Here is a 14,749-nt window from a genome sequence, read left to right as displayed (position 1 = left end):
GGTAACTCTCTAAAAACAGTCAGGCTGCCAGCAGGGAAAAGTGTCTCTTGGAAAGGATCAGCACCTCTAGGGAGGAATTGAGAACTTTGCAAACGACTGGCAGTGTTCAGATGTGCTGACATACTGAAGCAGGTTAACAGGCAGGGGTCCCAGCCGTGCAGTGGGAAGTCTGCAATTAAAGGATCTGAGTCCTGGCACCCACTCTTTCAAATGCGTGTTGAAAGTTGGAGTGAGCTCAGAGAGGAGCAAAACAGGCAGGTCTGGAAGGTGAAGTGAGGACATTTCACTGCTTAGAAATTTACAGCATGAACTCATACTCTGCAGTTAACTTTTGAGTGTAGACATGCCCTGAGAATCATCCAAGCTGGAATGAGATGCAGGGTTTTTTATCAGCAAAGGAAATTATGGACTGTAGCAGGAAATTGTGCACCAGCTCTGCCTTGGGGTGGGATGATTGGTGTTTGTTGTGTTGGGATTGTGAGGGGAAGATCCTATTCAGCCGAGGATGCCCAGGGTCCTTTTGAGATACTTCTCACATTGGAGTGTTCAGGAACCAGAAGAGCCTGGAATGATCAGGAAGGAGGTGGAGGGAAAAAGATACGGGAGGGTGAGAAGGGGGAGAGCAAACAGCTAATCAAGACAAGAAAAGGAAAAATAAACTGAGGTGGAAGTGTGGAGAAGGAGCATCCAGAATGCCAAAGGGCCATGTGCTGGGCATGAGCTCAAATGTCCGGTGTCTTTCCCCCTTTCCCTGCTCTTAAGCCCAGATATTCCAGTTTCCTCTGTGGGAGATGGAGCTGATAGCTCTTCCCTGCCTTGGGCAGCACTGAAATCCCCTGGGATGGGGTGTTCTGCCCCTCTGTGCCATATGAGTCCTGTATAATGTGCTCTTAGTTCTGTGGGTGAGCTGCTGCTGTGCCTGCTGGTTTCTGCATCGCACTGATGCTGCTCATGGGTGAGTTTTTCTTGGGTGGCTGCAACTTCAGACGTGTTTGCAGGGCAAACATCAAGAAGTTCCCTTTTCTCCTGCCTGCCACAGACTGGGAGCACAAGCATGTACTTGCCTTATTGCGAAATAATGAATTGAAGAACATCTTTGGAACGTATTTGGGTGTAATTGAGAAAAAAAGAAAAACCTTAACAGCTAAAAGAACTGTAATTTGCCCCATTCCTGCAACACTGGTAGCACAGGATTTGATAGGAGTCTGTGTCCCATATTTTCTCCAGGAATTACTCAGGCTGACCATGTGAGGATTCCCGATAAGTCAGTTCCTTCTGCACGTGGAGGGACAGGAGGAGTTGTTTCTGGAAGCAGGCTGGCCTGTTTTTCATTCTGCCAAACTTGACTGCAGCCCTGCAGCGCAGTTCTGTGTTTGTGCCCGGAGCTGAGTTACTGTCAGCAGTCACCCCGAGGATCTGAGTTTTAAGTAGCCTGTGATGGAATCTCTTCCTATTTCCCTTTGTGCTTGTGCAGCCCCAGGGACTTCACAGTGTTCCCAACACTCTTCCTGGGCTGATAACAGCTACACTAACTGCTCTGATCTGTGTGCTGTCACATTCCACGTGCAAAAACGCAGCTGGAAGCTGTCCCGCCGGGATGGCTTGGATGAAAGATTCTAACCCAAGAGCAGCAATGGGTTGTGTTTGTTAGTTTTCATCTTCTGCAGCAGTGAAAGCCTGAGCAAACCTGCGAAGAAGTGAAGTGGTGCAAAGAGAGCTGGTTGGAAGCGGGTTGTTGGCTCATCCTATGCTTTTCTCCCCTGCAGCCTGTCACGAGTCCTGCTCCTCGTGCTGGGGAGCTGCTGAGAACCACTGCCTGTCCTGCAAAGACCCATCACATGTGCTCCAAGCGGGGCTCTGCCTGGCCAGCTGTGCCCAGGGGTTCTACCCAAAGGATGGCATCTGCACTGGTAAATACCTGTGAGAATGCTCTGCACAAGCAGGAATCAATATCTCGTTTAGCTGTGCAGCAGCTGTGACTTTATTCATGTCTGACAAGGCAGCTGCACCTTGTGCTTTCATACCGGATGAGGCAAGCTGCTGTTTCTTTTTGAGATTATTAATTCATTTGCACTAATCAGATGCTGAAAGGTTTCAGGGGTTCTTCCCCGCCGAACAGCTTGAAAACCTGAATTGTTTCTGAGAGCTTGACAAATCCATTTGTCTGCGGAAAGAAAAATGGTCTTTGCCAGCAGGTTTCTGTAAATTTAATTATAATTCAGCATCACAGTAACTAATACCTGCACAGCAGATGTGCCTTGGGAGCTGGGAAGGTTTGCTGGAAAAAGGGAGAAGAGTTGGCTAGAGGGAATTAAAAGACCTAAGTCAAACAGATCCTGAGGGGGGAAAAAAAATCTCAAATACGGAATCTCACATTTGCTGCCTGATTTCCAGTCTAACTTGGATTGCTGTTGGCAGCCACCTCCAGCTGCTTGGGAGGACTAGCCATGGTCAATCAGGGCTTGTGGGGCTTCAGGTGTGTGGCTCACACAGGTATGTCAGGGCCACAGCTCGCTAGAAAGAGCTTAAAAGCTGGAACGTGCTGGCAAAATTGTTGCTATTTGTGCTTTTTCTGGATGACCAGGTTCCCCTTAATTTTGGCTGATGGCTGTACCAGGCAGTTTTATTCACCTATGTTTTAAGTGTGCAGGCTTGAAATCTTATACCTGAAAATAATATAAGCTGAAAAGGAAATTTAACTTGGGTTTTTATTGCCAGTGGTTTCTTGAAACCCCATAGCTGTTCCTTGAAACCTCTGAGATTCAGACCTTTCATCTTCTACCAAAAGCCATGCATTTTGATACTCAGCTGGAGATTTGCTTTGTCTAGTGGAAAGAAACAGAAATTGCTTAAGTAAACTACTTGACTATTCTAAATTTCCAGCAGCACATTGCCTTAGGGAAGCCAGAGTTCCATGGTGCTCTTAGACAACAGGTCAGTTCACTTCAGAGCTGATTGCCTGGGATAATATGGAGCACAGGAATTGATTAGAAAAAAAGAAAAGAAAGAAAAATTATCATGCTTGATTTTAGCTGCATTTTCCCACTTTAGAGAAAAGGAGGAGGGGGAAAATGAATATTTTTTGAAATCACCTTTCGCCCCCTCTTTCCTGAACGGTCTGGTAACTGCTGCTTGCTGTACACTGCCATGTGAAGATTTATAGGGTGGTCTCCATACATGGGGAGAGGTTGATGGCTCTGCTGTTCTTCCCTAATTGGGTGCATGTCATTAATGAGCTGTTCTCCTGGCAGCTTGTGGGCAGTTCTGTGAGAGGTGCTCTCCAGAGGCAGGCAGGTGTGTGAGCTGTGCTGCAGGGAAGCTGCTACACGAGGGGAGGTGCCTCCCTCAGTGCCCAGACCGACATTTCCCCAGCGGCAGCGGGAGATGCAGAGGTAGGAGGTGAATTTTTGCATGACCCTTTCCTAGGCTCTCAGGGCACCCTCCTCATGTTGTCTGCTCTTCCCCAGATGTGGGGAGGGAATTTTAAGAGCACAGAAATGGGAGTGGGGACAGGGAAATCGGTTTGGTTGGGGTTTTTTGTTTGTTTTCTTGGTTCACTTGTGATGGATTGTTCCAAATAACCTCTTTTCCTTGTGAAACATGCTGAGATACATGTTCAAAACATCACATGAGGGAGAGTTATTGCTATCAGTACTTATTCATACATGGGCACTTCTGCTCTCATTAGTTCACCTAGCTGAGTCTCATTCCAGCTGGGAGTTCTCTACAGCTGGAGAAGGCTGTAGTCAGCACAGCACTCTCAAGGAGTAAAAAAAGGATGTTTCAGTCCTGTGTGCTCTGCTTCTTTATCAGCTTGTCACGCTTCATGCTCCACGTGCGAGGGACCTCTGGCCACTCACTGCACCTCCTGTTCCTTCCCTCTGGCACTGCACCAGGGCCAGTGCCTGGAGAATTGTGGAGAGGGTTTTTACCAGGATCACAACATCTGCAGGGGTAAGCTCTGTACTTAGAATAAGTTCCCAGCTGCTGTAAACCAGGTTTTGTTTTTGCTTTATCCTATGCTGAAGCAGCCAATGCTTAGTTCCTGCCTTTCCTGCTGATTGTTTTCTGCTTTGAGAAGTGAATTTTCCCACGTACTTGCTGCTTTCACACCCCCAGGATTTAGTGATTTCAGGGACTTTTCTGTTTTTCTTTGCTGTATACACTGCTGAAATAATGTACATTACTTCCAGGTCTTTCTCAATATGAGTTAAGAGGTGGATGAAATTCCACATACACCTGTTATGAAATTCCACATATACCTAGTATGAAATTCCACATATTCATGGTATGAAATTCCACATACGTCTGGTAGATTTGCAGAGACTGAGGTCATCTTTGCAGTAGTGGGAAAAGCAAAAATTGGGAAGGTGAATTTGTGCATTATGTGAGCCCTTCACACTGTCATTTCTTGCTGTCCCTCCTAGTGAGATTGAGCTCACTGTTGCAGTTCCAGAAATTAAAGGAGAATTGGCTGCCTGTGGCACAGGGCTGCAGTTTTTTATTTGTTCATCAGCTTTACTCAGGAAAAGAGCCGTTCCTTGGGGGCAGGAGGAATGATGCCAAAGTACTTTTCTAAAATCCCTCTTCAGTTGAAGAACTCAGGACCAGATGCTGCTGGGCCTTGCTGTTGTCTCTGGGAAGGCTGTCCCCTGTCCCTCCCCCTGGGAAAGCTGTGGCTCTGATGGCTCTGTCCCCCTGTGCCCAGGTTGCCACCCGTCCTGCCTCTCCTGCGCCGGCCCGGGGCCCGCGCGCTGCCTGCGGTGCCGCGCGCCCGAGGACGTCCTGCAGCCTCACCTGCCCGGGGAAGGAGCTCTCCATGGCCTTTGCCTCCCCCTCTGCCCACCCCGGTTCCATGTGGATAGCACAGGAGTCTGCAGAGGTGAGAAGAGCTGTTCAGAGCCCTGGGCTTTGGGTGTCTGGGGGGAGCTCGTACCGTGTTTGATTTGTACGTGCTGGGAGCCCTGTGCTTGCCTCTTGACTGCCATGAGTGTTTAAACTCTGTAACTTTCCAAATGGCACATCCTAGTACTTCTGTGGGAAAATGTAGTCTACATAGGACTCGTCACTAAAAGACTCAGGTACTTTCTTTTTAAATGCCTGTGTTTGAGCCTGCCCAACGTAGCCTCCTTTCCACTGAAGCTGAGTACGTGATTTTTAGCACTGACTTACTTTGAAGCAGGATCAATCCTTCAATCCTTTTCAGAAAAGACCAAGCTTTCTCCTTCTTAGCCCTTGGAGCAGGTCAAGACATCCCACAGCAGTTTTCTTTGAGGAAGCTCTTGTGCGACATGCCCTGCAGCACACCTGCCATCCCTGCTCCTGAAATACCAACTAGGAATAATTTCCATGAGGGCTGGAGTTTGGGAAAGTGGGTAATGTGAGGTACATTGGAGATCTGTGTGGTTTCCCACCAGTCAGAGATCGTGACTTAAGTAAAGTAGTAGCAATAACAAGAGTAATAATGCTACTGATGGGTATTTCTTCCTGTTGGAAAAGACCTATCTTTTAAAAGTGGACATAATTTAAAATCCAGTTATTTTGATTATATCTTTGTCTCAGCTCGGCTCAGTAGAATGAGTACAAGCTCATTTTTTTGCTTTAGAGGATGTTAAAAAGGAAGTGGCGCTTTTTTTTTATTAAAGCAATTCTGTTTTAATCAGTGACTTAGACAGGTACCCAGTGCTTTGAACTGAATCCTGAAGGCATGAGTGTAGTGTACAATCCAGGCAGGGGCTGTTCCTTGGCAGGTAATGGTTTTTCCTGGCTGAGTCCAGGTTGTGGTGTAGAAACTGTGTGAGGGAATCCCTATATCCCTGCCCCAGGTGGGTGAACAGGCCTGAGCAGAGCTCAGTGACAGCCCTGAATTATGTCATGGGGCAAGAATCCCAGCACAGCCCCTCGTGGTATTGGCTCTGCTGTGTCAGGGGTGGCATTAGAGTGGGAGTTTGATTTATTGTAGAAATTGATTTATTGTAGAGTGTTCAAGATGTCAGACTGGGAGCTCTCACTGTAAAACATTCATGCAAGGTTTGTAAGTTCAACCTTTTGAGAAAGCAATCCCACAGCATTGTGCAGAACAGAAGCATTTTCACATGTAGGACAAAATGCTGGGTTTTGTAGAGTCATAGAATGACCTGGGCTGGGAGGGAGGGACCTTGAGTATCTCCCTGGCAGCCAGCTAAATGTAGTTGTATCATTTATTTTATTTCAATTAATGTCTCCAGCCCTGTGTCTTCCCTCCCCAGAGCCCAGAGGTCTATGTTCAACCCACAGGATGGAACCTGTGGCCTCCAGCCACTGCTCTAATAAATATGAGGTTTTAAACTAGTGAGTTTCTGTATTTATTAAATCAGATGGCTTAGTTGAAGGTGGTTTGGTTTAGGGTCAGTGCCAGGAAAGAAGTGCAGTTTTTAACTTCACTCTTCCTTCTTGCTGGATCCTCCTTGTGATGAGCGTTCGCTGGAGGTGGCCACTGCACCTCTGTGGGTATTTGCCCCAGAATGGCTGATGATACCTGTGCAGTGACAGGAAACCCTGCCTGGAGTAACTGCAGGGTGATCACAGAAGGTGATTGCAGCAGCTGGTAAGTTTGCAGAACCCCAGAGCTCCTCCGGGGAAGACAACAGCATCACATGGTGTTGGGCAGCTCAGCTTTGCATTTCAGTAATGAGCTGTGTGGGTACAAACAAATATTAAATCTGCAGCTGTCTCTGCTTGCTCCTTATCTTCAGGAACTGCTCTCTACTTTGAACTCCTTTCTACCTCTCACAAGCAGAGGATCCTGTAAAGGAAAAATACCTTCCTGTCATCCTTGGGAAGAAAGCAATCTGGCCACATTTTGAGGCAGTAAGACGCCAAATAAGCCAGCGTTAATTTGTCTTGCTGTGTGTTTCTGTTTTTCCCTTCCCTGCAGAGTGCCACCCCTCCTGTGCAGGCTGCGTGGGGAGCTCTTCCCAGGAGTGCACGGCCTGCGCGGCCGCCCGGGTGCTGCTGGAGGGCCGGTGCCTCCCCGCGTGTCCCGAGGGGCTCTTCAGCCGCGGGCATCGCTGCTCCCGTGAGTGCCCTGCTGCCCCCACCCGGGCACGTCCCGCGGGCATTGCTCGGTGTAACTGGAGCTGCTGTCAGATTCTCATGAAGCTGTCAAGTGTTTTCAGGGGAGAATAGGATGGTCCCATTTCAGGGAACGGAATCTCCTCCTAATGGGAGAGGGACGTACACTTGGAATCATAAATTGCACTCAGTTTTGCTCCTCAGGACCGTTCCCCTGAAGATATTTTGTACTTGATTTCAGGATGGTGTTCTTAGCTTGTGTGCTGTGGAAAAAACTCTTTTGTGGACAACACCAAAATATAAAATGCTTTTATTAGGCAAAGCCTCAAATTTAGAGAGAAAAACCTTTTCTTAAGTCCATTGCTCTTATTCCATTTATTCAGCCAAGTAACGACTCTATAAATAGATTTATTTGGCAAGCCATTGTAAAGATTCATCACTTCTGAGGTGTGCAGTGCCACCTTATACCTGAGGTAACTGCTGAGTGCTGCTTTACGTAGTTTCAGGCTTATATAAATGTCTTAGAAACAAAATTTCAGTGTCAGGAAAGTGGCATCTTGCAAGCTGTGTCCTTTTATTCATAAAGAGCTTTGAAAGTAGTTTTTAAGAATTTTTTACTGACTATTAGCCTTAGTATTTTTATCTCACTCAGATCTGTAGCATGGAAATCTGACATCTGTCTTTCAAGCTGGAAGATTACAAAGTCCATGAAATATTTTTGAGTGCTCTTAAGCCACTTTCTCTCCATGTCTTTGAGCTTCTAGCAGACAGAATGGCTAATGAGCTGGCAGGGCACTCCTGCTTTAGAGGTTTCAGTTTGGGAGGGCTTGGTGGAGAAATCATTCCTCAGTTTTCCTCTCATGCAGATCAAACTCCACAATGATGTTCATACAGCCCCAGGAGAAGTTTAATTTATCTCCCCTGTGCATCCCACTCTGGTTTTTATATGCACAGGCATATGCTGCAGGGAGGAATACCAGAGCAAATCTCTCTCTCTTTTATATTGTGTGTAGATCTGTGCCTTGATTAATGCAGGGAACAAATCACATTTCTTAAACTGACAACCCATTCCTCACCTTGTTTATTCAAAATGAGTCTTCCAAACCACAACCTTACAGGCCCTGGTGCCATTAGACCATTTTATGCCCATGTTTTGTAGGAGTAGATGATGGTGGGAGCTGTTTTGGGAAGGGAGGGGAGAGGGTGCACCAGGAGCATAACAGGAGTGTTGATTTTCTTCCTCAGCCTGTCATCCATCCTGCAAGACATGCCATGGCCCCTCTGATGGGGAATGCTCAACCTGCCACCCCCACGCCACTCTGGATCGTGGGAAGTGCAGGACAGGCTGCAAGGAGGAGCAGTACCTCAACCTGGTGGGGTATTGTGTGGGTGAGTAAGGGGAGCTGCTGGGGGATGATCTGCCTGTGCCATTAAACTGCTGCTTCACACTGCCAGCAAAGCTGCTTAGGTCCTGCTCAGACCTTCAGGAAAAGGAGTTAAGTTAAAATTTGTGATCCAAAGAAGCAGTTTATGGGGCCCTAAAGAAAAGCTGGCACAGCAGGCGCTGCTGTGTGCATTTTTGGGAGGTAATAGGATTTTTGGATAGGGGTTATGCTGTGTGGGTGCTCAGTGCCTGCACTTAAGCCCATCATCTGAAACCACTGATTGCGTTTATCTGTTTAAAAAGAAAAATCGCTTTTAATCCATCACACAGACACGTATAAACATATCCTGGGAACTGCTCCAACGATTTCTGAGCTTTATCAAGCCATTTTTTTTTCTTTATCAAAAAAAGCTACGGTGTGTGAGGCTTAATCCAGGCTGAGCAGTTCCAAATGAGATAAGGAATCCTAAGAAAAGGGAAAAATGCATTAGAAGTAATAAATATATCCATTGAGATTCCATTGTTCTCAGTTTAATATGATTTCCCTTCACAGAGCCTTCTCTTTGCTTACATCTATGTCCTGGATGTTTTTTTATGAAAGACTTCTTTGCTCTCTACAGCTTAATTCTATGAACCATTTCTTCATCTTCCTTTTAAACAACAGTGATTGTTTTGTCTGTAGAGACAAAAAGAACAGGGAAAGAAAGTGTGTGAGGAGTAGGAGAATATCCTAAAAGTACTGTACAGCTCCTTAGGAATTCAGGTTGGGGAATCAAGATGTTTCATACAGTCAGATGACTACATCCTGGTAATAATTCAGCATTTCAGTGTAAAGAGGTGTCTCTGTCCTGTACAATTTCAGGGGATACAGTGGTACTTACTAATGTCCTGGCACATCAGAGCTCTAGCCACTTTATTTCTTCCACCTTATTTCCCCATTCATTTGAATTATGCTTCCTACGAATGAAGTCTCATGGAAAAGTGGCCTTCCTCTGTAAATTCTGCTGGGAAAACCTTAGTACCATTTGTCATCAGTCAGAAATCTTTCTGAGGAGGGTTTATTCTGCTGCTTTAATTATCCCTTTGTTTGGTGTCATGGACCAATTATCCTGCTCCCAAATCCCCGTGATCAGGGAGATGTCACAGTGCTGGGCAGGAACTGGAAGCAGTGGTTCTCTCAGGCAGTCTGGAGGGCATTCCTTGTGGCATGGGAACGCTCAGTGTCCAGATGTTTCTGTGTCCCACTGAAGCTGTGAGAACCCTTGCAGAGGAACATAACTGAGGGGTTTTTGCCTTGACAAAAAAGTTGCACCTCGGCCCCGGATCTGCAGTCTGAAGTGTGTTGCTCTTTGTGCCAAATTTATGTCTGGTGTTTAAGCAAAGGATGTTTGTGGCCAGTTCTCCTAGAGATAAAGAGCTCCACATCCAGGTTGTTAAGTCTCATTCAGCACTGATTGAAATGCTGGATTTGCCCTTGCAAGTTATTAACTATCAGTTAAAGAGCAGCTGTCCCATAAAATAGACTGTTAAAACTCCTGACACTCTCATAAGATATGATTTGCATCAGAATCTAACAAAGCTTTTTCCTTCACCTCCCAAAGCAATATATTTTTACAATTATCTTCCCATTTATCTTTAATTCCCGACTCTCCAGGCTGAATTGTGTTATGGCTTATAGGGCCTGCTGTGCATTACAGTCACCTGCCATACTTTATGGACCTGGAGGGGAAAACCTTTCATGGAGGCTGGAGAAAACCAACTGTCACTCCAAACCATTGCCTGGGAATTAATGGTGTTATTGTGCATGTTACCTGAATGAGGAATGGAACATTTGCCTTGTTAATAGGAAAAAAAAAGTCTTGTTTTCAGCAGTTAATCAAATAAGCATTTCACAGCAGAAGAAAGACAAAATGACCTCAACTTTTGAAAAATCAGTGAGTCTTTGAGCTCTGTTTTGAGCATGCAGATTTTGTGCCCATTCTTCCCTGAGAGTGCTCAACTGATTAATTTTATTTTATAGCCCAAGTGTACGTACAGTAATGTGCTTGAGACTTTAGCTGGCCCCTGTTGGATCTCACAGCTTCTGTGGGTTTTGTTTTCCCAGTTCGAAAATACTCTGGGATTTGCCTCTCCCTCTTGTCCAACCTGACTTCAGCTTCAGGAAACTTTGCAATCACCAGTCTAAAAATCCCGACCACTGCTAAAAATCTTGTCCTGCTCATAAACCCCTGCCCTTGCTTTTCTGATTTGAGGTTTCCTTGTTGACCTGGAAGCTTCCCTGTTGATCTTTTCCTGACTGCATGGAAGGGCAGTTAGGCAAATGCAGAGGGAATGGTGTGGAAGAAAACTGTGAACACCAATACAGAATCCCCTGTAGTCTGGTCTTAACTCCAGCTGCATCCTCCAGCTGCAGGGGAACTCCCAATGCCTGTGTTTAGCAGACCCTTGCTTTCCCAGGCTGTGTGCACTTGGGAAAACGTTCAAAGCTAAACCAGAAGAGCTCGCTCAGGAGGGGGCCTGTAACAAGCTTTGCTGCCTTGCTCTTAAAATTCCAGAAGGGACACTCTGACAACAAGAAATATACTCAGTTCCTTGTAAAATTAATGAGCTGTTGCTGTCCTTTTAGGGAGACATTGATATCATCACAGAGAGCTGGAGTTTCGCTGAGCAGAGCAAGAGGGGCTTAGCTCCACTTACTCACTGGCGTGCAGCCTCCCAGATACAGCAGCTGAGCTGCCAGAGGCAGGGAAAAACCCTTTCCCTGCCTTGGTCTGGGCTCCTTTGTGACAGACACCATCCAGCTGTGGATCTCCCACCTCACACTGCCCAGGGAAGCTCTCGCACTGGATGCAGGCAGATCCCTGCAAACGTGGTTGTACTTCACCAGGAATTCACTTTGCTTGTTTGAGTGACAGATTCCCTTTGGAAAAGAGAGACAAGAAAAACATTCCAACAACCAAAACAAGCCAAAAATCCTGGTCAGTGTTGCATATCTTTTTAAACCAACCACACTGACTTGCTTTCTGGATTTACTGTTAAGACCAGAGACTTTTTGCCTGTTGAGATGCCTGTAAAGTGTTTTCAGTGCTGATTTTAAGTCGTGCTCTGTTGTAAACCTGAGGTCTCACCTTAGAGCACAGCACAAAACTTGCATCAGGAAATACTTCTCTGGAGAGCTCCTAAGAGGAGAGATGTGTTTAAACAATATGAGCAGGTGATTGCTTAGCAAATGGTGAAGCTGAGAGGCAGAAAGGCCACTGGCTTCCTTTGTGAGCATTCACAAACTCCTCAGAGATGGCTTTGTCTCCCCAACAGCCTCTTTTGTCTTAAAACAATCTGTAACAGATAATTTCCATATAAGAAGGGCACTGTTTTCTTGCTTTATTTCCTAAGAGAAAGCTAAAGAGAGTGTGGAAGTCAAGTAAATCCGGAAATCCATGTATTTTCATTTTGCTTTACAATTTAAAGTAGCTTTATAGGAAGATAAATGATAGGGAAGGTGATGGGGATTATATTTGTACAGAGGTGAAGAAGGAGGAAATCAGAGCCAGCTGGAAGGGGAGCAGGAAAATATTTTGTTTGGAGAGTGGGAGGAAAGTCAGCAGTCTCAGAAAGATGAGGAGGGAGGCATTGGGACTACGAGCAAAGTGGTGACAGACTTGCTAAGAATCCAGTTTGCACAGTGGAAGGGGTCTAAGGGGATTAACTAACCTGTGTTGCACTAACGTGCAGCCAGCTGGGGTTGTGAAGGCTCCAGAAAACCCAAATCCCACAGGTTGTAGTGTGCCCACTGGCCAGGCTGGAGGGGGGATTGACAGGGAGAAGGCAGAAGCAGGAAACAAGTAGGGCTGTGGGGTGTTACTGAGAAGCACAAGGAAAACATCCCCCTTCTCTCAGTGCTTGCTTCAAAGGCAGCCTGCTGTGAAAAAGTGAAATCATCTCTCCCCAAACAAAGCACATCAGTTCTTCCCTCGCTCTCTCACTCACTCCCCAGTGTCCCTCAAATTCACCATGAGCGTCAGCCCTGGGTTTTTTGTTGGTGTTGTGTGCGCTTTGATCTCCAGGCTTGCAAAGGAACAAGAGAGTGATGGGGCTGATTCATCCTAGAACAGTAACTGAGAAAACTCTTGCCGCTCGTAGGAGTGAAAATAGAGCCTTGTGAAGAGAAAACTCTGCAGCAGCAGCACAGAGTTTTGTAGATACTTAGGGTTTTAAATGTTAGTTTGGGAAAATGTCGGGTTTTTTACTGCCCTCCATTTTCTCAACCTCGTTTTAATGCTCTGTTTATTAAAGCCTTTTGACCAGATTTGTTTCCCATTTGTGGCTCCAGCAAGAGATTCAACTGGAGAAGTATTATTTTAGCAATAAGGAGGGTCAGTGTATTACTGGGCAAACATGGAAGTACAAAAAAGTAATTGCATTTATGTTAGTTTTATTGGTTATAAGTGCATAAAACTCATCACCCCACCTCCAGCCCATACAAATTAGAGGCATTTTGGACAATCTCATTGTCCTTGCTCCCTAAGATGGGCTGCATGTGATCTTTTCTGGCTCCAGGGACTCCGGAGATGGCTGGTCTGTCCACGCTGGTGTCATGTAGGTTTGGGATCTTTGGCTGTGAAGATTGATGAGATTGATGCCTTGGGTAGGGAGTTGTTCTCCTGCACAGTGGGAAGCTGCAGAATAACCCCTGTGAGCTGTAAGCCCTCTGAGGAGGTTCTGAGGTTGATCACTGGGGTGAGGAGCATGACCTCGTGTGCTGCCTCACTTTTATCCGAAGCACAGAGTCTCTTCCTGCACACCTTACCCCAACTCTGGCTGGTAATTTCCCAGCTCCAAGGCTGAGAGCACAGGGCAGAAACTCAATGGATTCTATACCCTGTAAAAGCAGGAGGTGGAGGAAGCAGCTCTCTGAGAAGCTTAGATCCCTGCCTGCAGTCAGGACTGGATGAATTTCTGAGCTGCTTCTGGGCTTTTGCAGCAGTCTTTAGTAAGAATCCCCTGTGTGATGTCAGCTGGGGCGAGGCTCCAGTCGCTGCCGCGCTCCTGCAGCTGTGGATGCAGAATTCCTCCAGGCTCCGATGTGAGCCTGTCTTCAGCTTGTAAATTTAGATTGCTTGACAATCTGTAGTAATGCTGTCACAGGGGACAAAAGACAGAAAGGTGAACCTGCAGCAGAAATCTGACAAGAGGCCAGGTACTCAAATCAAGCCTCATTGTTACACATCTTTCAAGACAGTCATCATTTCCTTTATAATTTTCTCAATTACCATAATGAGGATTAATTTGGCTTCCAGGTTGCCTTACACTGTACCTTTGTGCACACAAAAGACTTGTTGTCAAACCTTTTGAAGCACCTAAGTTCAGGCAGAGGTCAGGAGACACAAGCTTGTGTCCTGCTAGCAAAAAATGGAAAAAGGAAAAAGTTTTGAGTCACTTTGATGCCACTCTTGGCCTGGCTTTGAGGGCTGCTGTGGCAGTTTCAGGGTATGGATGTCTCATTTGTGTGGGAAAATGTGAACAGCAGGAATTACAGGGGAAGGTTGTACAGCTGTACAGCTTCTGCTCCTCGTTTTTCCGTGGTGGGAGCAGAGGGAGGTGAGTGCCTGAGGCCTCCAGAGGAGCTAAAGAGAAACCTGTAGGCAGAGGCACTCAGAGTCAGAGAAGGGTCTTGGGAAGCAAAGGGGCATTCAGCTGGCTTTGTGCAAAGCTTTCCCAAGCTGACTTAAAGATGGGAAAGAGGATGCTTGAATGGGGCAGGAGGGATGCATAGGAAAATGTTGTGGTGCTCAGGAAGAGCACAAGATGGGGAGGCAGGAGGAAAGGAATGCTCCTCGGATGCGGGAGTTTGAGGTAGCAGGATTTGCTCTCAAAGTTCCATCATCAATGCCCTCCCAGAGTCCTCAGCTCTGTTCTGTCCCTCTGTGCTCAGTGTCCCTTGTTCCCTGCTCCCTCCAGACTGCCACCCCCTGTGCCAGCAGTGCGTGGCCAACCTGCGGGACACCGGCAGCGTCTGCCTGAAGTGCCACAACGCGCGTCACCTGCTGCTGGGGGATCACTGCCTGCCCGGCTGCCCTCCGGGACACTACGCCGACCACGGCGCCTGCAAAAGTGAGTGCTTCCCACACACACCAGGGGGCTGCAGCTTCTTCTGGGAGAACTTCCATGAGATGGTTCCTCTTTAGCAGAGAGGCTTTGTCCGGCTGGCAGCTCACTGCACTTGAGCAGTTTTGTTTTTTCCCTGCTGGTTGAAGTTTCTCAGGATATTTTGCAGCCTGAGATGGAGCATCACCCTAACTAAGGTCTGTTACT

The 14,749-nt window shown here is 46.7% G+C and overlaps 1 protein-coding gene across 2 annotated transcripts in view; it reads left to right on the top strand.

Annotated features, from left to right (window-relative positions):
* Positions 1-14,749, top strand: part of FRAS1 (Fraser extracellular matrix complex subunit 1) — a 109,026-nt gene that overhangs the window by 50,705 nt on the left and 43,572 nt on the right. For both annotated transcript variants that reach the window (XM_063415489.1, XM_063415488.1), the window contains exons 14-20: positions 1,767-1,910; positions 3,252-3,392; positions 3,814-3,954; positions 4,709-4,882; positions 6,917-7,057; positions 8,299-8,442; positions 14,396-14,548. In XM_063415489.1, the coding sequence (XP_063271559.1) occupies positions 1,767-1,910; positions 3,252-3,392; positions 3,814-3,954; positions 4,709-4,882; positions 6,917-7,057; positions 8,299-8,442; positions 14,396-14,548 (1,038 nt within the window). The remainder of the gene's footprint in view (positions 1-1,766; positions 1,911-3,251; positions 3,393-3,813; positions 3,955-4,708; positions 4,883-6,916; positions 7,058-8,298; positions 8,443-14,395; positions 14,549-14,749) is intronic.

The sequence above is a fragment of the Prinia subflava genome, chromosome 18 (genome assembly GCF_021018805.1).
Source record: "Prinia subflava isolate CZ2003 ecotype Zambia chromosome 18, Cam_Psub_1.2, whole genome shotgun sequence".
Taxonomy (NCBI): Eukaryota; Metazoa; Chordata; class Aves; order Passeriformes; family Cisticolidae; genus Prinia; species Prinia subflava.
Note: the sequence above shows the minus strand (reverse complement) of the source record. Positions and strands in the feature narration are given on the sequence as shown.